This window comes from Diaporthe amygdali (assembly GCF_026229845.1).
Source record: "Diaporthe amygdali strain CAA958 chromosome Unknown NODE_4_length_2575358_cov_65_588622, whole genome shotgun sequence".
Taxonomy (NCBI): domain Eukaryota; kingdom Fungi; phylum Ascomycota; class Sordariomycetes; order Diaporthales; family Diaporthaceae; genus Diaporthe; species Diaporthe amygdali.
In genome coordinates, this window is record NW_026517024.1 from 2,461,005 (window position 1) to 2,486,994 (window position 25,990).

A 25,990-nucleotide genomic window follows, 5' to 3' on the forward strand; every position below is an offset into this window, starting at 1 on the left:
GTCACACTATGGCGTGTTCCAGTACTTGAAGCATGCACATGCGTAGTACTGATTGATACTATAACTGGAAAAATTGCTCAAGGGCTTGGATGAACATATATAATCTTGGAATTCAAAGAGTGCAATATGTCACGAATGCACTGGGTTTTCTAGAACTCATTATTGTGAAAGTCTCTTGCAAATGTCGATCTCTTCTCGCTGCTGCTCAGCTGACCGTTAGAATGTACTCCTTATGTACGGCATAATACATTGCAGCAAGTACGGCACACGGTCATTTTGCAAATATATTAATGTGCACGTGCGCAAATAAATCAGCTAAAGGAGAGAGTTATACGTCTTATCGAAGACCCATTCATTCTACTGTGGAATTGATCCCGTGATGGGATGCACAAGTGCCCCAAGGATGTCTATCCAGACGTGAGGATCGACCTGCCCCATTCATACAAGTCGTCCCATCTCCGAGAGATGCGTTCGCAGGTACCCGCATGCTTCTAGCCCTGTTGGAAGCACCCAAAAGATGGCCGAACCTTGTGAGGGTTGTCTGTGCCTTTGTTCGCGCCGGCAGATGTGCCCGTTGATCCCCCCAATGGTGTGGTGTGGTTGCGGGGCCAGAGGGCCAGGGCCGAGTGCGGTTGGCGGGAAGCGGCAAGGCGGGAGGACCCCTGGGGCCCTGACCCCCCTGGACGACTTACGATTAGCGGCGGTGCGATGTCTTGGCCCCGCCACCACCCTTCGAAAAAGGCCAGAACATTGCAGGGACGGACATGAGCCTGCCAGTACCAAGCAGGAACCAACCTCGAATTCAGATCACAGGCGAGCTTGAAAACCCTCGAGTCCCCCTGGAGCCTGAAGCTACATACACACACGTCAGGTCCACTTGGCTCGACACTATGGTTAGAGCTTTACCATAAACTTGTCTACTCGACCGCTCCTTGCGACCCAATCTCCCGAGGATTTATTACTGTACTCAATTCAAGGTTCAGGGTATTATTGCAACTCGGACTCCCTTGCTACAGGCATCGCGCCACGTATACATACACACACTCCTGGCAGTACTGTACTTACCGACGCCACAGGCACCGGCCTTCCAGCTCGATTCGCATTGCATTGATCAGCGCATGCCTCTCAGCCGCGACAGAACTGACTCTGATGCTCCTCGGCACCCCCCCTTAGCAGTCGACTGGACACGTTTCGCGTTTACCTTTTCTTCCCGGCTGTCGCGGAAAAAAAAGGCCAAACCGCCCACCGTGTAAATGACGACCTCCCGCCCAGCTCGACGACGACAAACCTCCCTGCAGAAAGCCCAGCACCATGCGGCTGCCTCCGCCCCGATGACCCCTCGAGTGATCAACGCCGCTCCCTCCCTGGAGAAGGCGCAAATCCATGGCATCGACGACCAGCGTCCGATGTCCTCCAAGATCATGGGCATGCTGGGCCGCATCTTCATCGAGACCATCCCACAATGGCTCACCGTGGGTGCCATGCTGCTTCTGATCTTCGGGGGGTGTTGTTCCAACGTCTTTGCCCTGGAGGCTATCATTCAGTCAGTCTCGCGATGCAGCCTGACGTCGTTGCTCCGCTGGATCTAGGATGCTGACTTGAGTGTGTTCTCTCGCCTAGGGTTGAGCCGGCCAGTGGCACTCTCCTGACTTTTGTTCAGTTCCTCTTCGTCGCCGTCACGGGGTACATCTCCCAGTTCGACGAGACGCGGCCTCCGTTCTTCCTGCGACCAAACAAGGTGCCCATCCGGCGCTGGCTGATCAACATCGTGCTTTTCTTCAGCATCAACACGCTGAACAACCATGCCTTCAGCTACGACATCTCTGTTCCTGTGCACATCATCCTTCGATCCGGAGGAAGCATAACGACAATGATTGCGGGAAGCATTTGGGGAAAGAGATATTCTCGCATACAGTTCACAGCTGTCATGCTTCTCACGGTCGGTGTCATAACCGCCGCTTGGTCGGACGCGCAGACTAAGGTAAGAGAAGTGATGCGGCATGTTGTGCAGGCATATGATGGTCAAGCTGACGGACGGGGCGCAGGGGAAAACGGAAGAGCACGCGGGAAGCACTCAGAGTTTCAACACCGGCCTCGCCATCCTCTTCACTGCTCAAGTTGCGTCCGCGATTATGGGTCTGTATACCGAGGACACGTACCGAAAGTACGGTCCACAGTGGAAGGAGAACCTATTCTACTCGCATCTACTATCCCTGCCGCTGTTTATTCCGTTCATGCCGGCCATGTGGAGGCAGTACAACAAGCTGGCAAACAGCGCGCCCTTGCCACTCCCAATCGCGGGGATCTTTGGGCTCGAGAAGCTACCGGACGATTTCCAGCGCGCCATCGACAAGATTTACATCCCAAGCCAGCTGTTCTATCTCATGATGAACGTCCTGACGCAGTATGCCTGCATCCGCGGCGTCAACCTGCTTGCAGCTGCGTCGACTGCGCTGACGGTGACAATTGTCTTGAATATCCGCAAGCTCGTGAGCCTCCTGCTCAGCATCTGGCTGTTTGGGAACCAGTTGGCCACGGGCACGCTGCTTGGGGCTTGCATCGTGTTCTTCGCGGGAGGACTATACTCGCTTGATTCGGGCAAGAAGGTCTCTCCCCCGAAGGCCAGGACAGCCAAGATTGGTTGACGCGTCTGGCAAGATCATGCCTTAGCAGCATTCTGGTGGATGCTTCGTATAGGTAGCGCTGGAGAGACATTGATCTCCCCACTTCAGGCCCGACATGGAAATAAAAAACATACGTTCGGGTGGCTCTGATCAGTCTCCCCTTTTCGTGCAAATCACTGTGATCCACTGACTGCCGGCAGAACCACGTTACTTGTGACACGTTCCATCTCTTCACAATGTTTGTTTTGTATGGTTTAGGCTTGGCTGGCACATGGGATTTTAACTTTAATAGATGCCCACCCATATTGCTCCTGCAGCCCGTGGCAGATCCTGTGGGGGCGCACGGCAGAACTGCCAGGCGGCCCCTGGCGAGGCTGGAGGTGCAATTGGTTCGGCCGTTTGGCGCTGTACGTCATTTACCCAGACCCCTGCGCTCAGGTGCCCCCCCGCTGCCAGGATGCTGCTGGGTGCTGCCGACAAGCTCTTGCCCCGGGAGAGGCTCCCCTTCAAAATTCCAGCGGGGGACTCCGCGACGCAAAGGCGCAGCGGTGCTACCTAAGCCGTTATAACCCCATCGACTCATCCACGTGCGCCCAGCCGGAGCCGCGTTGGTCGTCCTTCTCTTCTTAATTTCCAGGTGCTGACGGAAAGTCACAGAGGGAGAGAAGATGGCCGGTATGTCTCGCCCTAGAACTCGTTTAACGGACCACAATAGTCTGTACACCAATGACTGATCAATATATATGTATCGTGTCTCAGACCACTCCTTTGTCGAGGACCCCACCTCGGCCTCGAATTCTCCCAAGCTCAGCACAACTGCTATGCCTCTCTCTCAAGAGTCCGACGAAGAGGACGACGCTGCCACTTTTCAGAGCGCCAGCCCACAGTCAGAGGAAGGGCAACCCGATCTGACTTCCAAGAGCACACCCAACGGAGAGGAGGAGGAAGAAGACCAAGAGGGCCTGCTCCCCCGAGACATGCCCAAAAAGACGGCCTTCTACGACCCGGTGGCGGAGCGCCAGATGACACAGCATGACGCGAAACTCTTCTACCAGCGCAGCCAGCTCGACCAGCAGAAAGGAGGCGGCCAGCCCTGGGGCTCCTCCGTGTACGATGGCAGCATCCATGGTAGTCCGGTCATTTCCCACGGAGTAGGGGCGCCCCTCGAAAGGACGCTCGGCTCCTCGTATGACCTCCCGGCCGCCGCGTGGCCTCAGAATGGCTCGCCAACTGGCGGTGAGAGTGTCTACGGTAGTGCCTCTAAGAAGGACACCACCCACTTCACAATGCCCAGCAACCGCAGTCACCCTGAGAGCCATTCGGAGTTTCATAGGGTGCCCAGTGGACTAGGTGTCAGCGCCCAGGATGCTGTCTACCAGGCTCAGTTGGAAATGAGCACAGGCGCTCCCCATGGGATTGGTAGTGCCTCTTATGTCGGGGCAGACGCTTCGGTCACGGCCGAGCTCAGCAGCATCCTGAAGAATGTCCAGAAGATCCTCGACATCCGTCACAAGTACATTCGCCTGTCCCTCCAAGGGCCGACAGATAATCCCAGGGACGATCCCAACTGGTCCATCTACCCACCTCCGCCCCAGCCAGTCTGGGTGGGCGATTCAGAGAGGGCCGTGAACGGAAGTAATGCGCCAAATAGCATGACAAACAGCACGACTCTGCCAGCTGATCAGACGCAAACTGAGACTCCCAAGAAGAGGCGGAAGCTTGGCGAGGACATCGGCTCGGACTTTGACATGGCTGATCTCGAGCCCCTGCCTGGCGCGAGTGAGATGACCTTCGGGCTCGATGACAATGGAGTATTTCAGGTCTTTGAGAACGAGGCAGCGGAAGCAGCGGACACGCCCGCGGTCAACGTTCCAACTATTAAAGAATACTACATCGACCTCGACGTGATCCTGTCAGTGTCGTCTGACGGCCCATCCAAGAGCTTTGCCTTTCGCCGGCTGCAGTACTTGGAGGGGAAATATAACCTCTACGCCCTCTTGAACGAATATCAAGAGACGGCAGACACCAAAAAGGTGCCGCATCGTGATTTCTACAATGTTCGAAAGGTCGATACCCACGTGCACCACTCCGCATGCATGAACCAGAAGCATCTCCTTCGCTTCATTAAGAGCAAAATGAAGAAGTCCCCAGACGAGGTGGTGCTGCACAGAGATGGCAAGTATCTCACGCTGCGAGAGGTGTTCGAGAGTATCAACTTGACAGCATACGACCTCAGTATTGACACCCTTGATATGCACGCCCACACCGATTCGTTCCATCGGTTCGACAAATTCAATCTGAAATACAACCCAATCGGAGAATCTCGTCTGCGTACCATCTTCCTCAAGACAGACAACCTGATCAAGGGCCGCTACCTGGCAGAAATCACCAAGGAGGTGATCGCGGATCTGGAGTCAAGCAAGTACCAAGTCGTCGAGTGGCGCATCTCGATCTATGGCCGGTCGATGGACGAGTGGGACAAGCTCGCGGCCTGGGTCGTCGACAACAAGCTCTTCTCACACAACGTCCGCTGGCTCATCCAGATCCCTCGCCTGTACGACGTGTACAAGGCGAGCGGTACAATGGAGACATTTGAGCAGATCGTCAAGAACATCTTCCAGCCGCTTTTCGAGGTCACCAAAGACCCTCAGAGCCACCCCAAACTTCACGTCTTCCTTCAGAGGGTTGTCGGCATCGACAGCGTCGATGACGAGAGCAAGGTCGAGCGACGCCTTTTCAGGAAGTACCCTGTTCCCAGAGTTTGGGACACGAAGCAGAACCCACCCTACAGTTACTGGATCTACTACATTTTCGCCAACCTCACCTCACTCAATTTCTGGAGGAAGCAGCGTGGCTTCAACACGTTCGTCCTCCGGCCACACTGCGGTGAGGCTGGTGACGTCGAACATCTCGCCGTGGCCGCCCAATGTGCTCACAGCATCAGTCACGGTCTGCTGCTGCGGAAGGTGCCCCTGCTGCAGTACATCTTCTACCTCGAGCAGATCGGCGTGGCAATGTCTCCGCTCAGCAACAATGCGCTGTTCCTGGCACTGGAGCGAAACCCATTTTACCAATATTTCAAGCGTGGCCTCAACGTGTCCCTCTCCACGGATGACCCTCTCCAGTTTGCCTACACCAAGGAGCCGTTGATGGAGGAATATGCTGTGGCGGCGCAGATCTACAAGCTCAGCCCAATTGACATGTGCGAGCTCGCAAAGAACTCTGTCAAACAAAGCGGCTATGAGCATTCGATCAAGCAGCACTGGCTTGGCCCCAACTTCTTGAGGCCTGGGTTCAGGGGCAATACCATGGTCAAGACGAATGTGCCTGACAGGAGGGAGGAATTCAGATACCGCACTTTGCTTGAGGAGCAGCAGATGTAAGTGTTCCCACGACATGGCTTTGGAAGTCAAAGGCTGACCAGAAAACAGGGTTGAGATGTACACCTCGTACGCCGCAGACCCACCGGCCGACTCCGTTACGGCCGCGCCCAGCGGTACTGGGTCTGCCGTTCCCAAGTCGCCCGCGGCGATCAAGACCGGCCTCAACGTCGACGTGCAAACGCCAGTGCACCCTCAGTCAAAGAGGGCGGCGCCAACGTCGTCGCCCGCGGTGGCACCTGTGCAGCCGAACGTGACTTCTACGCCGCCCGGCCCCGGTACCGTACAGCCCTCGACCTCGTGGCCGATAGACGGGATGAAGGATGCGCACCTATCGGGGAGCGAGCCGCGGATCTTTCCGGGCATGATCAGCAGGAGGCAGAGGACGAACAGTCTCCGACAGGGGTCGACGAACGAGGCGGACGGCACGGCGAAGAGAGTGATTTCTAGCAACATGGAGGAGGTCGATGAAGATGCCGTTCTGGAGTCGAAGGAGTGAGGGCTTTCTCGCCTGTTGGGTCCTTATGATGTTACGATCGGTGGGCGGGAATGCTGTATTAGTACTTGATCAGATTGTGATAGGATACCCGGTGAGTATAGACCCTTGATAAAATAATTCGACCATTTTGGACGGACAACATGCATACGTACCCGTCCGAGTCTTGTCCCAGTTTGGATGCTCTGGTGCGCGTGGCGGCGGGGCTGGTGCGGCTGAAGCATCCATCACGCCGAAAGCCTCCGGCATCGTGGGAAATTCTGTTTCGAGGCACGATTCGTCTTCAGCTCTTGCTAATGTAAGTCGCAAGAAAATACTCATCCAACTTATCTGATAAAGAAATGGCAGAAGCCTCAAGCCCGGCGAGTTCGCCGTTCAGCCCGCTTGACCCGTCCCGAAAACAGATCCGTCTACTCCATGTCGAGCCGAACCCAGCTGACCTCCGCGCGGTGCTGGAAACGGTCTCGCTCGATGATGACCCTCGGTACACGGCACTCTCCTACACATGGGGCACAGAATTGTCCAGCGGCGCCGGGATCGCCCTGAACGGGCACCCCCGGCAGCCCGTCACGCGGAACCTCCAGGTCGCCTTGGAGCACCTGTGCGCGGGCAATCAGCCCGTCACGCTCTGGATTGACGCGCTGTGCATCAACCAGGCGGACGTCGCCGAGAAGTCCCACCAGATCACGCTCATGAAGGACGTGTACAGCAAGGCCGAGTCGACCTGCGTGTGGTTGGGCCCGGCGGCGGACAACAGCGACCTGGCAATGGCGACGATTGGCGAATTATACGCGGAGAAGACGTATGTGCTTCCCGAAGATGCGCTGTCTGAGGCGCAACTCGAGGCGATCAACGCCCTGCAGGGGCGTGAGTGGTGGTCTCGGATCTGGGTGCTTCAAGGTTGGTCGTCGAGGTTTTTCTTCCCTCTCTCACCCTACCTCTGATGTCCTTATTTGGTAACAGCGTGACTTTGTCTCACAGAAGCGATGTTGTCGAACGACCCCGTAGTAAGATGCGGCGACGCAACGCTCCCCTTCGAAGCCTTCGTCCACCTCGACGACATCCGGCGAGGGTATATCCGCCCGGAGCAGCGATGGCTCAACAACGCGGAGGGGGGAAGCCGCTTCGTCATCCAGAGAAACCCCTTTTCTAACGTCCTCACGGACTACCCCGAGGAGAAGCCCAAGGTCAAGGCGGGCAGTACTCCGCTGGCTGAGTACCTTCCCCTGGTGGATCAGTTCAATGCCACGGACGCGCGGGACAAGATCTACGGCCTCCTAGGGCTGGCAACGCCGGCCGATGTGCGCTTCCTGGCACCTGACTACTCACAAAGCGTTGCTGATGTCTGTAAGTTCATTCTTTTCCTGTCGCGGCTCTCATTCCTCGACCAAAAGAGGCTGTCTTGCCAGGAATTCTCTCACTTCAGGCTTCGAAGCAGATCATTAACACAGTTTCAGATACCCGTGCCACGGCGCGGTTCATTATACAGTACCAGGAGCTCCTGTGGCTGCAATTCGACAACGACAGCAAGAGCCCGGCGCACGCACTGCCGTCGTGGTGCCCGGACTACTCGTATGAGCCGGGCAGACCACGGCGTGGCTATCAGGCCGTGACTGCGAATGCCCCAGACGGCTTCTGCGCCAGCGGCACGTCGTGCTGGGGCCCCGCCAAGGTGTTCATCTCGGGGCTGTTCCCGACCGCGTCGTGGGGAGAGCTGCACCTGCGCGGCCTCGACTATGACACCGTCGAGTACGTCGGGCCGAATCCGTTTATGAAGCCGTATACGGGCCATGTCATGGCTGAGAGGATGGAGAATGTCAGGGCGCGCAATGTCCAGACGAGGGATAATGTCCTGGCGTGGGAACAGGCGGTGCTGGCTAAGTGGCAGCGTGACGGGTTCCCTTACGGTACGCTAGGCCTAGGGCAAGAGGAGGCGCTCTGGAGGGCGCTGATGTGGGATCGTGATTGGCATGGGCACAGGGTCCCATCTGAGCATGGTCGGTACTTCGACGCGTGGCTTGGCCGTGCAGATGTTGATGCTTCTTACGCCCTGGCGAATAGCAGCGCGGGCATGGACGAGGTAGAGATACGTCGGACTTTTGTCAAGCCCTTCACCGACTGTTGCGTCAGTCGATCTCACGGACGATCTTTCATCATCACGAAGAGAGGGTATATTGGCTTAGCTCCTTTCAAGACCTGTCTGGGTGATAAGATCACGGTCCTGCAGGGCGGGACTGTCCCGTTCGTGCTGAGGGGACGTACAGGTGCTCCGGAGGAAAGTTGCGATAGTGCGGCTGGGCAGGTAAAGTCCTTGCAGGTGAGGTGCGAGTTTGTGGGTGAGGCATTTGTCATGGGCATTATGGAAGGCCAGGTGGTGGCACAGGCTCGTGATGAGGAAGTCAGGGAGTTCGTTCTTACTTAGTGAGGGCTTTCCTGGAAGGCTTGCATGTACTTGGGCCGCACTTTCCTCGAGGACGCCGGTTCCTCGTCAACTTCGGAAGGTTTTCGACCGGAGCTTGCCTTCCCTCATCTCACCAGAGCTCAGGTCAGATCACACAATTCGAAATGGTGATGACCTTGGGCCTTCTTTCTCGTCACCGTTCAAAAATCTACTTCTGCATTTGCCAGGCTTTGTTTCCACCTGCGCGGGCTGTCCGAAGACTTAGGAGCACCACTCATCAATTGCCAATTAAGACTCTCCACAGACTCAAGAGCACGCAAAGACGATGAACACCCCTAGAGCCTTCAATACCGGCAATCCTGTCGTTGCAAGCGCCCCGCCGATGAAGAAACAAGCTGTCGCCAACTACCTCGCCGCAATCCTCGGCCACCTTTGCGTAAAGCTGCTCTGGCGGAGTGCCCTCGCCCATGCCTCCGAGGTTAAAGGCGAGCTGGCGGTATTCGGCCTCATACTGCTGGTGATAGTCCTTTTCATGATCGATGTCCACATACAGGTGTCCTTCCAGAACGTGGTCATGCCGACGACAGGGTCCGGGGCGGCCGGGACCAACAAAGCAGGAGGCGGCGCCGCGCTCGTTGTGGCCTACATAATTCACTGCATTCCGTTCGCCAATTCGATCCTCGACGTCTCCAAGATCGTTGTTTGGGTCAACTTTGTGTTCAATGTTGGGTGTGTCATGGAGATGCGATGGGGATTGTTCCAGAAGGTGGTTAACAAGATCGCCGGCGGCGAGGAGGACGAGGAGACGCGCAATTAATCGCCTTGGAACACAAGCTGCCCGCTTTCAACTGCACGATGATGCGGTATACTTCAAACTCCAGTACTTCGAGTCTTTTGTTACAGCTTATGCGAGTCACATATTGGTACCGAGGTTTGGGACAGTGTGGTGGCGGGGAAAGGGGGTTGGATCACAGGATCCTGGGCAAGACATTAGCATCTTAGACTCAGCTGTCAAAGATTAAGCTTGATGTGCTCTCCTCTTACGCGGCACCGCAGGGCTCAATCAGAATGTTACAATTACGCACTGTTCTGCGCCTTCGGCCTGGATCTGTACATCGGGCTATTTTTGAATCAGTGCGTACGTGTCGCCTCGTCTGAGCCTGTGGCGGGCTCATGATCTTCGCCGGGGTCAGGCTGGTTCGTTCATGCATTGGCATGAACCGATTGCCTGAGCCTCACTCGCTCGCTCAGCCTCGGGTATTATCCGGCTAGACAGGCAATCAAGCTATGCTCGTCCCGACAAGAGAGACGCAACGGGCCCCGCCTGGGGACGATCTCAGCCTTATTGCCTGACAAGCCTTCCCCGGCCAGATGCATCGTCGTTCAGCCGCCGTTCGGCCTGACCACGTCAGACGGGACTGTCGTCCGATATGCATCTGGGCGCCGCGCCCACTTCGGATTGACAAGCTTGTTTTCTCCCTGCGCTGCCGTTGGCGGCCTTCGGGGGCTCCTGTCGAGTTGATTGGAGAGATGTTTCAATTCTATCTGAAACGGGACACGAATATGGTGCCAAAGCCTCCTGAGTGGCACGCAAGGTGACGGCGTTTTCTACCGCATTCGTGATGCCCTCGCGGAAGGTGGGGGGCTCTGGGGTGCGAAAGGGGCGGGCTGAGGCCTCGTTTCTTCTGATATAAAGATCGTGAAGACATCATCATGATATTCAGGTATCTCTTGGACACACATCTCTCAACCCACAGAATCAGTCCACTTCGACCTCTTCTTTTCTTCAGTGATACCCCTAGCGCATTCTCGGTCTACACCACATCTCCTGAAAACGATTCATATACCGTCGCCATCATCGTCATCATCATCATCATCAACATCAACAACAACAACAACAACAACAACAACAAACATAAGCACAAGCTTCAATTCTACATCTCCTGCCCCACATACATCCTTCATCCACAATGAAGTTCTCAACCGTCTTCATCCTGCCTCTCGCCGCCGTGGCATCAGCACAAGTGAGTCCGTGCCACCTTTTCTAAAGTCTGCCACCCAAAACGAAACCCCAAAACTAACATCCACCACCTTCTAGCCACAGGGCCCTCCATCAGAACAAGGACAGGGATCACCAAACAGCCCTCAGACAGCATCCACTGCAGCGGGAGCCGAAGCCCCGTCGCAGCCGACGGGCGGCTTCCTGCCAGGCGGGCAGGGGACGGGCTCAGGAGCGGGGGCATCCGGTCTGCCGGGCCAGGGGAGCGGATCAGGCTCGGGGTCGGGAGCGGGTGGCTCGAGCCTCGCAGCGGCGGGTCCGAGCGGTGGTGGCGGGTTTCAGAATGGGAGTAACGGTGGCAGCGGCGGCAGCAGCAGCAGCAGGCCGACGCCGACGGGTGCCGGTGGTGCTGGCGCCTCCGGGGCGACGGGCCGCCCGCAGGCGACGGGCGGCAGCGCCGCCGGCCACTCGACCAGCGGGGTCAGGGCGACGAGGACTGGCTCGCCTTCTGGGGCGAGCAGCGCGTCGGCGTCGTCGTCGGCCACTGCCGTCTCTGACGGCGGGGCTAGTGTCAGGACGAGCGCCTGGAGTGCTGGGAGTGGTGGCTTAGTGTCTGTGGTTGGCCTGGGGGTTACATTCGCGCTGTTCATGTAGGGATATTGCTGTCTGGGGTTGGTGTACTTATAGGCACGTGGGAGTAACGAATTACGAAATACCAAATCTTAGCATTTACGAGTTACCATAGCGTGCCACTACTTTTCAGTGAGCCTCTGAAATACATACTGACTTGACAGTGTGCAGACAGTCTTACAACATTTAAGGTGTTTGCCACCTAGACGTCTCTAAACGTGAGTGCGCCCACAGTATCATATCTCGATAAGCTTTGGCTCACTCAACGTCGGACAGCATCATCAACAGGCACTATGCTATATCCGACTCTTATAAAATAATATTGATGCTGGTCGGCATGAGGTGGCGTCTTCGGACACAGCTTATTGTCCAAGGACAAATTGCAGCTTCCGTCAGTCACGCACTGCAGGTACATAACCAAAATATGTTTTGTGTGACGGGTTATCAATTAAAAGTGTGTTTAATAATACACAATAAAGTCTCGTACAGCAGAACAAAAATAAATCACACCATCTTAAAATTTTTAAGGGTTTCCGTTCCATCGTAACGTCAAGTTTTCGAAAGCACAAAACACAAGGGGTATCCATCTCATCGTCTCCAGCGCCGAGACAAAGGCCAGCTCACAACATTAAAGACACAAGCATGCCCACCATAGCCCACAAAGGGGCGCACGAAACGGGCACGCTCCACGACGCCGCCGACGCCATCACGACGCTGAAGGGGCTCCCGCCGCCACGGCCAGCATCCGAGTCCGAGTCCAAGTCCGACGCGGCCTGGGTCCCGGATGCTGAGGGCGAGGCCACGACGGCGGTTATCGAAGTGGCGAAGCCTGACAACGATGCCGTGGGCGTCCCTGTCGCCAGCACCAGATCGCCGCTAATGTCGGACGTGGCGGTGGACGTTGACATCGCGCCGTTGTCGTCGTCGTTGTCGTCCTGAGATGACGAGTACGCGGCGGCCTCTGTGTGGGTTGCCTTGGACTTGGAGCCCTCTGTCTTGGAGGCCTTGGTGCTTGTGGTGGCATGGGCGGTGGAGCTGTTGACGGGAGCCTGCTCGGGGGCGGTTGTTTGTTGGCTCTGCGTATGGCCCTTGTCCGTGCTGCTGGGCGGGACTATTGTGGTCGCTGAACTGGTCTCCAGCGTGGTCTCTGGCTGGTTCTGGTTCGCGTGATTCCCTTCTGCTGTCGATGTCGATTCCGATGCCGGTGCAGGGCTCGGTGCTGGTGCTGATGACAGCTCTGTAAAAGCCGTGGTCTCTGGAGTCGGCTGTACGGACGAGATACGGGTGAGCTCTGGCACCGGGGCTATCGCCGCTGCGGGAGTTATGCTTGACTCTGCCGAAATGACGGGCTCCGGCGCGGGTGAGGTTTCGGAAGGGATGGCCGGCTCCGGTGTCGATGTTTGCGTTTCGGCTGGGACAGCCGGTTCTGGCTGGGCAATGGTTGTCTCGGCTACTGGGCTCGGATCTAGAACCAACGTTGTTGTCTCTGCTGGAGGCTCAGCTGCCGATGGGATCTCCGCGGGTAATGGAGTAGTGAGCAGGGCAGGTGCTGTCGAAGTCTCGGTCTCGATCGCTAAAGGTTGGAAGCTCGGGGTCGTAGACGTTGTCGCGGCCAGCTCAGTGGTAGACGATGATGAGGTGCTCGTAGTTGCGGCAATCGATGCCCGGATATTTGCAGCGGCACTTGCAGCATCCTCAATCTCATCGTCCGAGACTGGCTTCTCAAGCTCTTTACAGCCCGTTTGCATCGGCTGCAGGAGAGTTGCGTCCACGGTGGACAGATCCTCCAGACATTGTGATACCATGCAGGCTATGATCGCTTCCAGCAAGCCATCACGAGATGCTTTGCACATGTTCTTCTGATTATCTTCTCCATCCATGCTGTAGCCTGTTGAACCCAGGCATGTGCTCACACAGGTCGAAAATTGAAACGTGACAATATCTGAATCGTCATCGTCGCCCGCAAGCGCATGGGCCGGAAGGAGGACAGCGATGGACAGGAGCGCGTTGCGCAGCGTAGTAGGGAGCATCTTGCTCAACCTTTCTTTTTCAAACAAAAACGAACGACTGGGAATAAAGAGCGACAGGGAGATCTGTGGGACTAAGGAGAGAAGCGCTGGCCAGCAGCCGTAGCGAAGCACTGCTGAGGCACTGCTGTCAACAGGCGCGGGATTGAAAGATACGTGTCGTCACAACTCGCTCGAGATGTGGGAGATCTCAGATTCGTCCCGAGTTTTGAACACATGGCGACGAGGACCTTGCTGTCTTTTCTGGTACCGGGTTCGGACTCAGACCCATGCTGCCATGCCGCTGCGGCCCATCCGGGATGAAGCTTCACCCTCGAGCTCCTCCTTGTCCTCCTCCCTGTCCTCCTCCTCCTGCTGCGTAGGAAAGGGGGTTGGGGGCCGCGAATATGCTGCCATGTCCATGTTGGTGATGACTCTGGAAAGCTCCAGCCTGCGCGTGCGGACATTGCTTCCCCTTTCGAGCATCACCTGGTGCTCGGCAGCGTTTGAAGAAATTCTCCGGAGGCCGTTCTGGGCTCACCGTTGCCTATTCAGACCAGTCAGGATGCGGGTGGGAAACATTGTGTTTTCGACGATTGGTGTTTGAAACAAAACAGGCCGGGGGTCCCCTCGGGTCCACACGATGATTCTGTCAGTTCGATGAGCCTAGGCTTCTTCTGTCGGCTTGGGTGGAATTCAGGGGGCTCGATGGAGCCTCCCCACGGCGACAAAAATCCTTCAACAAGATTTGGAGAGCCGCATCTTGATTAGGGCGCTTGGTGAGCAGGCCACATGGTACATGGGACGAATCGTCGGATCGCAACCGAACCGCCTGTCGCTCCGAAGATCATGGAACCCTCCTCAACTGTCATGACATGCAGACAGCTTTGCGACAGTCAAAGCGGGCCCCACCACGCAAAGATCCCCAGTCCATATTACTGCATGTGGCTGGAAAAGTGACCTTGTCAGATGGGAGACGTGAAGATCTCGGATGCAAAAGGCTTGGCTAGGGGGATCATGATGGTGGTGAACGATGATGATGACCATCCGAGGTCATAGGCGAGGCGGCTGCCGGTGTCCGAGGCTCCGAAAGGCCCGAAAATCTCACTCCTCGTACGACCGAACCCCGTCCGACTCCGCCGACACCAATTCTGTAGGAGCATAGAAAAATGATCCTACCTCTTTCCCGCGCCCACCTTGACAGGCCGGGCTGTTTGCTCCCAAGCATCGTCTGAAGTTATGCTCTTGGAAACGGCCCCCACTGCCCAAGCGCCGTATCGACAAGAAAGAACTCGTCGACTCACTCCACTCCGTGGCTCTGCAGGACACAGAATTCCTTGGCGTACAGTGCCGGTTTCAAACGGTTTCGATTCAAATCCATTGAATTTTCTTGGGCCATCTACATGATCCAATCCTTCCTAAACCCCAATGAGGTTTTCAGTGCCGTGTTTCTGACGGTGGAAAATGTAGTAGCAACCAGGCTTCTTGAGATACACACCCGCGTTCTGACCACCATTGCTTAGGGCCGTGCCCCGTCACGCTGTCTCCTCGTAGAAATAACAGAATGGACCAGATGTGGTTGACATGACGTCCCGTATCCTAATCGACGGCCCTGCGTACCCCATATCAATGATATCGTCAAGCTCAGTAAGACGCGAGGCAGGAGAGTTGGCCCAAGTGATGTGGCCATATGTTCCATTGTCCAGCTGGGTATATCTAGTTGAGGGGTCGCGTGTTTGCCTGTTTTACTCATGGTCAACTTGAGTTTCTCTTCGTCCTGAGAAGGGTCATGGGACCAGGGATCCGGGCCGTGATTGGCACGTACCACAATGTCCATAAGCGATCCATCTGCCCGTGATGTACCCAGAAAGCTGGGTCGCCTGGTGAGGTGAACAGATCGCCGCCAGGATCACCACTAGAGCAGGATTAGTACATCAGTGTAAGTAGTTCTACAATTGTTGTTCAGCTCACTTGATCACGTAATGCCCGCCGCCATGTGGACCGATTTCAATGGTATACGGCACACCCTCAGAAAGCAACCGGTAATCGGTGATGGTCGGCTTCTCGAGCAGGTCTTGAATTGTGTTAGTCTCGACGAGTTGTATATGGTACCCAGCGATCAATTCGGCGGTATTAAGAACGCAACAAGGGCCAACGTCGAAGGGGTCGGCGAAAGATGGAAGAAAGAGCCAGCAGGGGATCGTGAGTACTAATTTGCACTTACCAAGGACGGTGGTGTAATTACAGTACCTCTCATTGATCCCCGGCCCAACATCCCTCTTCAGACCGCGAGGATTATAACCCAGCCCTCCGTCAGGACTAGGTTCAGTCCCAAAAGTGCCTCCAAAAGGACCAAGATTGACAGTCATATTTGCGAACGGTCCCGTCACAACGTAGCCCCCACCAAGTCCAGCCGGGAGCTGAATATCTCCCCCAGAGACACCCTCGGGGGGAGTGATGACTGTGCCGTTGTGTGGTATATACTGCCCGTTGCCACCCAGACTGTACGGGTCACCATTGAAAATGGGCGAGTCTTGAGGAGCGGCCATATATTTTGGCCAGTCCCAGTACTACAATGGCTTAGACAACAGGGAGCAAGAGACGGTGAAGCATGTGCAAGGAGTCAACCCACAGGCTGATAGCTGCCATAGCCACATTCATCTCGTAGAGCAGTCTCGTAGACATACACAAACCAGCGATGCCACGCCATGAAGTTGCCGGTGAAGTGTAATGTTAGCGTCTGGTTGATATGAACGGCAACAAAGTCGTCAAACTAATGGCGCACAGGTATCAGTCTATTAAGCTAGGACAGGCGCATATCATGGTGTTTGACCTACGCGAGACTTTGCACCGGGTGCCACACTGGCCGGAGTGCGTGCCGGCAAGCGCTGGAGACACTTGACAGCATTGACGTCTACGCCACATTCATTGTCAATGATCTATCGCCAGATGCGAGGCAATGGTTTACTCAAGACTCCCTGAGGTGCGGGGATTTCGAAAATAACCGTAGGAAGCTGAAGCTTATACGGTACGTACAGTCCAGCCTCTCAGCCTCGGAAAGGGATCCACTGGTAGATTTGATCAGCTCCCCTGCTCGCTTCCAAGTCTGTGCTCGAACCCAAAACTCACTATTCCCTGCGGTAGACAATAGTCTCTGATGTGCAGTTTGATGAGATTGAAACATTACTACGGGGCGGAGAGGAATCCAATTTGCCCACAAAGTCGGATGTAATAGAACTGATGAGGCGGCTAACCTGCTCTTTGACGCAGCCGCTAGTCTGCGGGCGGAGCACGTTCGGAAGCCCCAGGATCGGCCTGACACACGTCAGTAGTACTGATAGATGTGATATGGGTGCGGTGATTCTCATTTTGGGCAACTCTATGTTGAAACAGAGCGCGTAAGCCACAAACAAGGGAAGCCTGAATTTTCGGTCAGGCAGGTTTGGGGAGAGTCAAGACGCAGACACATCCCCTATTGTAAGAAGACCAAGCGAATTGGTCGCCAGAGAGACCACGCGAATATCTTAAAGAGAACTAACTCTTCGCCTATCGCGGGCAAGCCTGCAGCTCGCTTACATGCAACATAAGCAATCTCACCGCGCCCCAGCCTCGCATATTGACGACCGAGTATTCTGCGTCATCCTCCTCCTTAGGTTGTACGCTCATCAGGTTAATTCAGAGAGGGGAGGGGGGCTCGGATGACTTGGGCTATCGAAAACAGGGTGCATTGGACTGCAGGAGAGCATACAAGGAGTTTTAATCTACCTAGGAACTGCTGTGTGCCACTCGTTAGATACAGGTACCTGGGCTGGAGGTAAGGACAGGGGTATTGTATAAATGTGTCAGCAGCAGCGACATGGACAGGGGCGCGCCGTCCCGTCGGAAACTTGATCTGCGGTTTGCCCAATCGCGGCCGATTCCGTCAGCATGGACCCCCGGTCATCGCCTAGTCGGCCCCAGAAAGAAGACGACAGTTGATTCGACTCCAGGGACACCAACCGGTGGTGTACATCACGAAGGAGCCGAACTTTACTCCATTAGTTTCGCTCTGTAGACCCATTTTCAATAAGCTGCTTGGCCCAGTGGGTCGGGAAGCCAGTCAATGCAACGGTCTCCTCCCACGACGAAACTAACGGGCAGACTGCTTATTGAGAGATAGCTTGCTTGTTGGATTACTCCATACACCGTCTTCACGACCCTCGCGTTCTCTCTTTCTCCCACCAGTGTCTGCTCCATGCGTGTCGTCATATGAAGATTCTATCTCATATCCTGTCCAATTTACGACCGCGACAAGTACACAGCTCGCACATATCCCAGGAGCACGTGCAAGGCAAACAAGTTGATCCTACTGAACCGACATCTTACAATTTATCCAATAGAATGTGAAAGATTGTTTGAGAGATAATTTCCAATGATGTGTAATCCTGTGAAAGGTTAATCTGTATGAGTTCATCCCATAGGACGTTCTCCCATAGGACATTATCCAATCCAAGATTGTTGTATAGGCAGATATCTTATACCAGGTCATTCTACAGGAAGCTATCCCACGGCAGGTTATGTGCTACAGGTGATACTCTAGGAGGTAGCCCGAGGAAGATGTGTACCAGCCAAGTCATACCTAAATGTGTCTTAACCCATGAGCTGTACAGGCAAGCTGGAAAAAACAGACAGCTTGAGCACAGATGACCAGTATCGATCTGCACGCCTCATGCGGCCCGGGGACGATCCTCTAGTGCCGTTGCATCATTTTGCTTTACAGGTGCAGGGAACCAGATGGAAGCAGCCCCGAACTCAGATTTGTGCCATAAAAACGAAAGGTTTGCTACCGGGACTCGGCCGCGACACACCACCTAGGCCAGCCAAGTCTGCCCGCCTCCTCACTAGTTGCTGGCCGGACCCTGTAACCTATGCACACTAAGTGTTGAGGTATTTTAGCCTAACAAGAAGCCAGTGGCATTTTTTAAGGAGAACGCTTCCGTGGAATGAACTTCATATGAAAGGCTGAGAGCGATCTGGGGCACAGGGAGTAGAAGCATGGTTACAAGAGCCATTGCGTACTAGTTCCTAGTGTCCACAATCAGGTACCATCGTCGATCATCTAACAACCGTCGTATGAATTCAACCTGAAAAGTGAACAGCTTCTACTTGTTGCAAATTACGATTCCCTACGCCAGCCGCACATTCTTTGCTGCAGAAAATAAGAAATAGACCTCACGCAGCAGTGCGATCGGCATTTGCATTCTCTTCAACCCTGGGGAAAGAAAATATGGTAAACAGTTGAGCGGGTAATTCATCATATAATATGCGTGAGGTCATTAAGCACCATGCTTCGGCTTCTCTTGTTGGCAAATGTCTTAAGGCCAGGGACTGGTTAAGCCACAGGCACGTCACATGCACCATTGGGAACGACTGTCCTTTGCACAAGCTCATTGATAGAGATCCACGCAATAGTAGTTACGTGGCCATCTGCGAATACTTCTCCCACACCAATCAAGTCCCGCTGCCCTGGAGTTGGCAATTGTAGGACGGAGGTTAGTGCGTTGGTTCAGCTGGTTAAACTGAAAGGGACCATCTACGAACCTCAGCTACAGTGTTTTGACCATGGAAGTAACAAGCCACAATGTCCTAGAAACCTACCCAACTGCAAGCAATGCCGATCTCCCAGATCTAGTTCTGGGCTGAACCAGTGGCGGAACCAGCACATTGACCACTTACCCATACCCTGGATTGTGCCTGCAATGCCGCCTGGTCTGATGCTTGGGCCTCCTGGACAACCAGTAGGATTGCATAATATCACGAGAAAATTGGCCGTACTCGTCACAGTTGTAATGGGATCCAGCTGCCATGCTCGGTTGGGCCTGGCCTGCACCCAACCCCTTGTACCGCACGAGAGTCACCTTGGGACCAGGGAAAAATCTACATTCACCATCCAAGCCCTGGCCCTCCAGCTAGGAGAATATGTTACGTGCTTTGTTAGAAATGAGAGATGTTCAACCGAAATAAAGACAAGAAACTCCTCAGCATCTGGAGACTCGAACCAACCCAGTAGCTTCTTAGAGCACCACCCTCACCCCGGACCATTCCTGTCACCCATGAATTGTGCCACATCAAACAACCGTAACCACCATGGCAGACCCAGCTCCCGCAAGCCCAGACATCAACCGTGGTCCTCAGATCCTCGCCATATGCGGGACGCTCGTCGGCGTGGCCGCGACCACGGTGCTGCTGCGCATCTGGGTGCGCGTGACAATCACGCGCCAGCTGGGCTGGGACGACGGCTTCATCCTCGCCGCAGTGGCTGTCATGCTGGCCGAGATGGTGGTTATTGTACCCGAGGTACACTACGGCGCCGGCCGCCACGTCCAGTATATCCACCCATCTTCGAACATCGTTAAGGGCCTGCACCTCAACTTCGTCACGCAGCCGCTGTGCTTGATCAGCCTGTGCTTCACAAAAGTCAGCGTCGGGCTGTTCCTCCTGCGGCTGAAGCCATCGTGGAGGTTTGTCTTATTCATCCGCGGTGTGATTGTGTTCACTGTCTTGTCGGCCGCCGGAAATCTGTGTAAGTCTTGCGTGGTCAATATATATAAGATGGGCTCGGGGGCTGACAATTTCAGTGACCGTTTTCTTCCAATGCACACCACTGTACTTCGTTTGGGACCACTCGGTACCGGGTGGAAAGTGCATTGCAGCAAAGGACCTCAAATTCGCCGCTTTCTTCAATTCCAGCGTGTCTCTTCTGACCGACCTTGTCTTTGCCCTGCTTCCAATACCCATATTGTGGTCGATACAGCTTAACTGGAAAGTAAAAGTTGCTGTCAGTGCGGTCCTTGCTCTGGGTATTTTGTAAGAAATTCCTTCTTTCTCACGTGAGGAACTAAGAGGCTGAAAATCGGAAAGCGCATCAGCAGCAGCAGTCGTCAAGATGACCTGCCTCTCTAGCTACGGCTCCCATGGGGACTTCCTTTGGGACAGTACAGATATAACGATATGGTAAGTGTGATGCATAATGCTCAATTCGTGCTGAAACCGCAGTCCACTTCGTATATCCTCCATCATTGACCCGGTATTGATTTGATCCACGAAACAGGACCACAGTCGAGATCTGCACAGCTATAATAGCAGCTTCGATTCCGAGCCTCAAGCCCCTATTCAAAGCCATTCTCGGGGGCTCATCGGCACTCAGCCGTAGGACGAGCCGGTACATTCGAAATAGTGATAGTTTCCCAAACGCATCGAAGCGCAGAGAAACCGCCCTTGAGATGTACAATAGTCGACTCAAGAGCACGGGAGTGTCGAGCAGCGGGCGTCGTCGGTTCGACAACGAGTCCGAAGAAATGATTCTCTCAGCACAGGATGGCATCCAGAAGAAGACGCATGTCTCTGTCTCGATTGAAGACCCCTGAACAATGCGGCTGGGTACACATTGTAAATATCAACACCTTTGGGGGTTCTGACGCACGAGTGTGATTTAAACAATTGGCTGATATCAGGAAAGCCTCCCGTGTAGTAACCACCCGGGATACATCTGTTGAGGATAACCTTCGCACAATATACAATGTGTATCACGGTCAATACCATCAAGGGGCCTCCCTTCAGGCTCGAGATTTGGACAACGTGTGGCACTTGTTAGATCCCTAGGGGCGGCTAAGCGAGGTTCCAGCAGGTGAATCTTTTTCATAGCAAAGTAGGCTTCATAAATTGGCACTCAAGGCCCTTCCTCACAATTAAGTTCCACCTTCAAGTGTCAGCTGGGCCTGGGCCACTCAGAATATCCCTCAATTGATCTCTCAGGGAAGCGCTGTCCCGCTTTGATCCAGTTAGGCCTTTCCGGGGCGGCAAACCAGAAAGATCGACCTCCAGAAATCTTCGAGCAACTTCTTCCGCTTCTTCCAGTCTCGCAGTCTCTTTAGCAGACAGTCTAGCACACGCAGCCCGCAAGTCCTCTCCACGGGCCAATAAAAGGACGAGCGCCTCTGATCTCTCCACTACGGCCGGATCGACTCCATTCATAGCTGCACATCTGCTGCCAAAGCTTGAAGCGCTGCGACCGGGCATGAGCCGGAAGAGAAAGGTGACTTGGTCATCCACATGGTCTGTTTCGAGATCTACTCGAACATCCATGTGTGCAAAGGCTAGCTTCGGAGTGTCAGGTAGAAGTTTGTTCTCAAATATCTCGTGGAAGTGCGTTGCAGCAAGGACCCTAGGCGCGTCGTCTGCGAGGTTCAGGAAGTGGTCAAGAAGGGCGCTAAGCAACCCAGCGCCGTCCATGGCATTGGTCCCTTTGCCAAATTCGTCGATGAGTATAAGACTCCTTCGTGTCGCAAAGTTGATAGAGAAGGCAGCTTGCTTCAGATCGATGGCGAAAGCGCTCTCGTTTCGCGACACGCTTTCCCTCGTGGCGATACGGGTCAGCAGGCGGTCTGTTAGACCAATACAGGCCTGGTCAGCGGGCACATAGCTTCCAATATGCGCCAGGTAGACAATGAGAGCAACCTGCTTGAGGTAAACACTCTTTCCAGAATGGTTTGGTCCAGTCATGACCATAACATTTGGTACGTCTCCCATAATGTCAGATACGATCGTCTCATCTGCGGTGCCATCACCACACCCTCCAAGAAGTAGCGTATCATTGGCTATGAAGGAAGGCACCACAAGCTCTTGAAGTGGATGTCGACCTCCTTCAATTTGGATGATGTTGGTCGAGGTCAATTGCGGAGCCGTCATTTTATATTTGTCGGCGCCAAGTGCTAAGGCGAGAAGGCTGTCGAGCTCACCGCAAAGGTCGGAGGCTTCTGTCAGTGCTTCCTCGTGCTCAAGAGTTCTGACGCTGAGCTCGTGGATGATCTCGATTTCCTTGTCTGCAGGCTGGGTTAAAGACACTATCCTCTGAGGGTGACTTGTGAATAATAGCTTACCGACAATCATGCAGTACAAATCCCCGTACTGTCCATCAAGCTCTTTCATGCGTCGATTCTTGTAGTAGATGTTTCCATCACTTACAAACATCCGCTCCCAGGCATCATCGCTGAGACCTTCCCCCTCGTAGTTTCCGCGCCCGCTCTCAGTGTTAAGGCTCACCACTGTCAGGAACCCTATCTGTGGGTAAAAAATGCAATTCTTGACGTATTGTTGAGCCCATTCTGGAATTTCTTCTAGCATGAGTGCGGCAACCTCATTCAAAAAGTACTCCAGACCGTCATAATTGCGCTTCAGCTCATCCAATTCTGCACTCACTCCCCGCATGACGCAGGTTCGGCGCGCCTCTTTCGACTGTTGGAAGTCGATGGTCCCGGCTATAAGTTCTCCAATTGGGAGTAATTCACTCTGCCGAACGCCATTCACGATCTGTATCATCTGAGTTAATTATGAGCTGCGATGAAAGTTGCTGAGTGACCTACCCTCCTCGTGATTGAGAGACCTTCTGCGCCATGAAGCTTCTGGACGGCTTCTCGAAGCTCAACTGTAAAGGCACAGAAAGCCTGCAACGATGCCCACGTACCCCTTTCGATTGAAACACGTCCGGCAGGGAGATTGATCCCTTTCTTCAATTGGAGAAGGTTGTGCTTGATGTTCTTGATCCTCCGAAGCAGTTTCCCGATATTGTCAATGTCAGCGCCATTCTCCGGGCGAAGCAGGACCGAGATGGTCTGCTGGCGCTCATGAATCAGTTCCACATCAGTACTTGGTCGCAAAAACATCTGCCGCAGCTTCATTTTGCCTTGTGCCGTATGTGTCAGTATATGGAAAAGTCCGTACAGAGACAGGCCCTCTTTTGCGCCTGACCTAACTTTGTCAGGTCCCTGGTTCATGAAGTTTGGATGGTTTTCGGACCCAAGAATTTGCAGAGACGCCAGTGTGTCAGCGTTGACAAAAAGTGAGTTCCTGAGAGTGAACATCTCAATGGATCGGACCCTGAACGCGAATTTTGCATCCGGGTCATGGGACAAGTATTCGGCGGCCTTTCTCCGCTGTATGTCGCTAAGGACTGCTCCCGCACAGCCCACCTTTGACGAGTGAGCGACACGATCGATATTGGAGGGACTTCAAAACTCACTGAGAATCGGCTACCCAGATTAATCCAAGTAGCTAATTGCATTAGCCTGGCATTCCTTTCGTCGCCCATTTCGGCTCCGCCTTCAACTTCGTCCCCGGCTACAGTGTTGAAATGCATGGTCCGAGGGCGCAAAGAGTCAAGATCAAGATTGATAAGATGACTTTTGGCACTCTCATAGTTGAACTCGGCTGAACCTAAAGTTCGCAATATGTAGGCACCATGAATCCCGCCTGGAAGGAATCAGCGTGATAGCGCATATGCTGAAAGGGAAGATATTGACCTTCATCTTGATTACGATGACCCTGGAAATCCTGAGCTCCAGCTTCTATGAAGTGAGCAAGGTTGTCTGGGCTGCGGATGGAAATGAGAACAGTTGTTGGCTCGACATGAAGGAGAAGCGTCTCAACTAGCTCCATGCCAGCCAGTGGAATATCTTCTTGCAGAAAGAGGGCTTCGTCGATGGCAACGTAGTAGGCGCAGCCGACGGTGCCGTTGTCCTTCATGTCAATGGCCATGATGACCTCGTTCATGCCGTCGGGGTCATCGTCGCTGTGATTATCAGCAGAGCAAGACTCGTCGGGTCCGCCATGGTGATCTGCCTGCACAGTGGACGACGTTGCCGCTGAGCGGGTCGGGAGAGACAGCCTGCTTGTTCTGGACTGTGGATGAGGGGCCAAGGATGGCGAGGACCGCACAGATGCACGAGATGAGAGGCGAGAGGCTAGCCCTGTGGCGTTGTTGAGGCGCTGTTGTGAAGGAGGCACTGGAGACGAAAAGATTGGGGGCGTTGAGTGGGTTTGGATGAATGGAGACGAGGTGCTCAGACGGCTGGGAACGCTGCGAGGCATTGAGGACACTGAATGCGCGGCAGAGGGCGTGCGTGCGGCCAGAGCTGGTCGCCTCTTCCTGTATTGCGACGACATTATTGCGCTGCACTCTTGCACCGAGCAGTTGTTGGGAATTCCAGGCTGAGGTCGGGACTGTCCACGAGTGAGTCGCTACCTGCACACAAATATTCCTGGAATAGGCCGTGTGTAGCTGTATTGTACATGTCGCTCCCCCCCTCCAAAATGCTGTTCTGATGCAGAGGCTGATGGGCTACTTCAGAAGGCCCGACCCAGGCGCTCCTTCCGTCCTCGATTGAGCACATCCACTGTCCGTCCCACCCGCCCAGAACTGGCGTACAAGTGCCACGACTCCAGGAGGCCACATGGTGACTTCGCCTGCGTCTGGTCGAAGTTCAAGACTAAAGTGAGTTTTTGGCTCACACGCAGGAGTATCAATGACCTCTGAGCTGTTCCGAGCAAAAGAGCGTATCTTCAACAGCCAACAGCATGAATCGGAACATTGGCATGAACCACCTGCATCGTGACTGGAGTGTATGCCTGCTCGTCTTGATCCAAAGTCCCGCCCTCCAGCCGATACCAAACGCCTATCATATGCCATGGCAGGTCAACCCAGACCCATGCCGTTCATTGCTTGCCGCCAGCCCTCACCCACTCCGCGAACTCCTTCCTCTGCGTTCGGATATCCACAAATCCGGGCCTCGTCTCCAACACACGGAACGGATTGCCCACAAAGTCCTTCTCTACCTCGCCATTGCTCTTGAGGAACCCCTGCTCGCCCTCGCGCTCGACCTTGCCCGCCCACACGCGCCACTGGATCGGCCGCAGGTTTGGCGTCCCAGAGACCAACCCCAGCACCGTGACGAAGAGCCCGACTATGGTCTCGATGGAGATGTCGATGGGTAGAGACGTGGAGGCTGGCGTGGATGACAAGGAAGCGCTGGTGGCCCGGAGCGACTGTAATGCCGAGTGCTCCTGTGCTGAGTAGCAACTGTTCGCGGTTGGGGAGCTTTGGTTAGCCCGAGCTCTTCCTGCTGGCTGATTGACGCGACATTTGTGTATGACTTACGCATGTGCTACTAGCACGAGACCGAAAGTTGTGATGGCATTCGATATCCAGGTCATTATGAAGGATTGTACGATCCGCGAGCGGGTCTAGTGTGCGTCGACTGTATGTGGTCTTGTTGAGTACGATCCTGGACAGTTCGGGTAGGTGGTGGATGTTAGGTACAATTCAAAGCGGTTTGCAGGTGGGAGCTTGGGCCAAGCACATTTGCATCTACCAGGCACCAGTAACAGTATGCGATTAAGCGGGGAAGCGGACGACGTCAGGATGCAAGCGTTTCTTTCGACCCGGACTTCCTTCAGCCCAGCGAGGGTCCAAACATCATTTCCTCGTACTCTCTCTCTTGCTCTATCTTAATCCAGACTTGGACCACTGCACAGGACTCGATACTTTGCGCTGCATTCAGGATTCTAACCATCAAAGTTGACATTTCAATGCATGGGCCTGCTCTCTCCTCACGACACAATGGCTTTGTCTTTGTCCTCG

The 25,990-nt window shown here is 54.5% G+C and overlaps 11 protein-coding genes across 11 annotated transcripts; 6 read left to right on the top strand and 5 right to left on the bottom strand.

Moving 5' to 3' along the window:
- Positions 1-1,253: 1,253 nt before the first annotated feature.
- Positions 1,254-2,645, top strand: J7T55_008934 (udp-n-acetylglucosamine transporter yea4; the record flags this gene model as incomplete). The annotated part of the gene is made up of 3 exons (XM_053139303.1): positions 1,254-1,543; positions 1,621-1,981; positions 2,046-2,645. 3 exons carry the CDS (start codon positions 1,254-1,256, stop codon positions 2,643-2,645), a joined length of 1,251 nt encoding a protein of 416 aa, XP_052998206.1.
- Positions 2,646-3,081: 436 nt separating this feature from the next.
- J7T55_008935 (uncharacterized protein) lies at positions 3,082-6,503 on the top strand (the record flags this gene model as incomplete). Its single annotated transcript, XM_053139304.1, has 4 exons — positions 3,082-3,172; positions 3,282-3,299; positions 3,384-6,003; positions 6,056-6,503. The coding sequence occupies 4 exons, from the start codon at positions 3,082-3,084 to the stop codon at positions 6,501-6,503; spliced, it is 3,177 nt and encodes a 1,058-aa protein (XP_052998207.1).
- A 140-nt stretch (positions 6,504-6,643) lies between these two features.
- Positions 6,644-8,922, top strand: J7T55_008936 (mp deaminase 2; the record flags this gene model as incomplete). Its single annotated transcript, XM_053139305.1, has 4 exons — positions 6,644-6,798; positions 6,880-7,367; positions 7,482-7,847; positions 7,958-8,922. 4 exons carry the CDS (start codon positions 6,644-6,646, stop codon positions 8,920-8,922), a joined length of 1,974 nt encoding a protein of 657 aa, XP_052998208.1.
- A 304-nt stretch (positions 8,923-9,226) lies between these two features.
- On the top strand, positions 9,227-9,718 carry J7T55_008937 (uncharacterized protein; the record flags this gene model as incomplete). Its single annotated transcript, XM_053139306.1, has 1 exon — positions 9,227-9,718. The coding sequence occupies one exon, from the start codon at positions 9,227-9,229 to the stop codon at positions 9,716-9,718; it is 492 nt and encodes a 163-aa protein (XP_052998209.1).
- A 1,153-nt stretch (positions 9,719-10,871) lies between these two features.
- On the top strand, positions 10,872-11,554 carry J7T55_008938 (uncharacterized protein; the record flags this gene model as incomplete). The annotated part of the gene is made up of 2 exons (XM_053139307.1): positions 10,872-10,925; positions 11,000-11,554. The coding sequence occupies 2 exons, from the start codon at positions 10,872-10,874 to the stop codon at positions 11,552-11,554; spliced, it is 609 nt and encodes a 202-aa protein (XP_052998210.1).
- A 596-nt stretch (positions 11,555-12,150) lies between these two features.
- Positions 12,151-13,560, bottom strand: J7T55_008939 (uncharacterized protein; the record flags this gene model as incomplete). The annotated part of the gene is made up of 1 exon (XM_053139308.1): positions 12,151-13,560. One exon carries the CDS (start codon positions 13,558-13,560, stop codon positions 12,151-12,153), a length of 1,410 nt encoding a protein of 469 aa, XP_052998211.1.
- Positions 13,561-13,818: 258 nt separating this feature from the next.
- J7T55_008940 (uncharacterized protein) lies at positions 13,819-14,118 on the bottom strand (the record flags this gene model as incomplete). The annotated part of the gene is made up of 2 exons (XM_053139309.1): positions 13,819-13,987; positions 14,078-14,118. The coding sequence occupies 2 exons, from the start codon at positions 14,116-14,118 to the stop codon at positions 13,819-13,821; spliced, it is 210 nt and encodes a 69-aa protein (XP_052998212.1).
- Positions 14,119-15,071: 953 nt separating this feature from the next.
- J7T55_008941 (tyrosinase central domain containing protein) lies at positions 15,072-16,904 on the bottom strand (the record flags this gene model as incomplete). The annotated part of the gene is made up of 8 exons (XM_053139310.1): positions 15,072-15,276; positions 15,362-15,451; positions 15,508-15,610; positions 15,761-16,106; positions 16,169-16,309; positions 16,374-16,450; positions 16,573-16,604; positions 16,666-16,904. The coding sequence occupies 8 exons, from the start codon at positions 16,902-16,904 to the stop codon at positions 15,072-15,074; spliced, it is 1,233 nt and encodes a 410-aa protein (XP_052998213.1).
- A 2,758-nt stretch (positions 16,905-19,662) lies between these two features.
- J7T55_008942 (integral membrane family protein) lies at positions 19,663-20,942 on the top strand (the record flags this gene model as incomplete). Its single annotated transcript, XM_053139311.1, has 4 exons — positions 19,663-20,098; positions 20,154-20,382; positions 20,437-20,529; positions 20,627-20,942. The coding sequence occupies 4 exons, from the start codon at positions 19,663-19,665 to the stop codon at positions 20,940-20,942; spliced, it is 1,074 nt and encodes a 357-aa protein (XP_052998214.1).
- A 334-nt stretch (positions 20,943-21,276) lies between these two features.
- Positions 21,277-24,516, bottom strand: J7T55_008943 (uncharacterized protein; the record flags this gene model as incomplete). Its single annotated transcript, XM_053139312.1, has 5 exons — positions 21,277-22,397; positions 22,455-22,832; positions 23,039-23,507; positions 23,594-23,823; positions 23,874-24,516. The coding sequence occupies 5 exons, from the start codon at positions 24,514-24,516 to the stop codon at positions 21,277-21,279; spliced, it is 2,841 nt and encodes a 946-aa protein (XP_052998215.1).
- A 549-nt stretch (positions 24,517-25,065) lies between these two features.
- On the bottom strand, positions 25,066-25,563 carry J7T55_008944 (transmembrane protein 32; the record flags this gene model as incomplete). Its single annotated transcript, XM_053139314.1, has 2 exons — positions 25,066-25,429; positions 25,508-25,563. 2 exons carry the CDS (start codon positions 25,561-25,563, stop codon positions 25,066-25,068), a joined length of 420 nt encoding a protein of 139 aa, XP_052998216.1.
- Between the last annotated feature and the right edge of the window lie 427 nt (positions 25,564-25,990).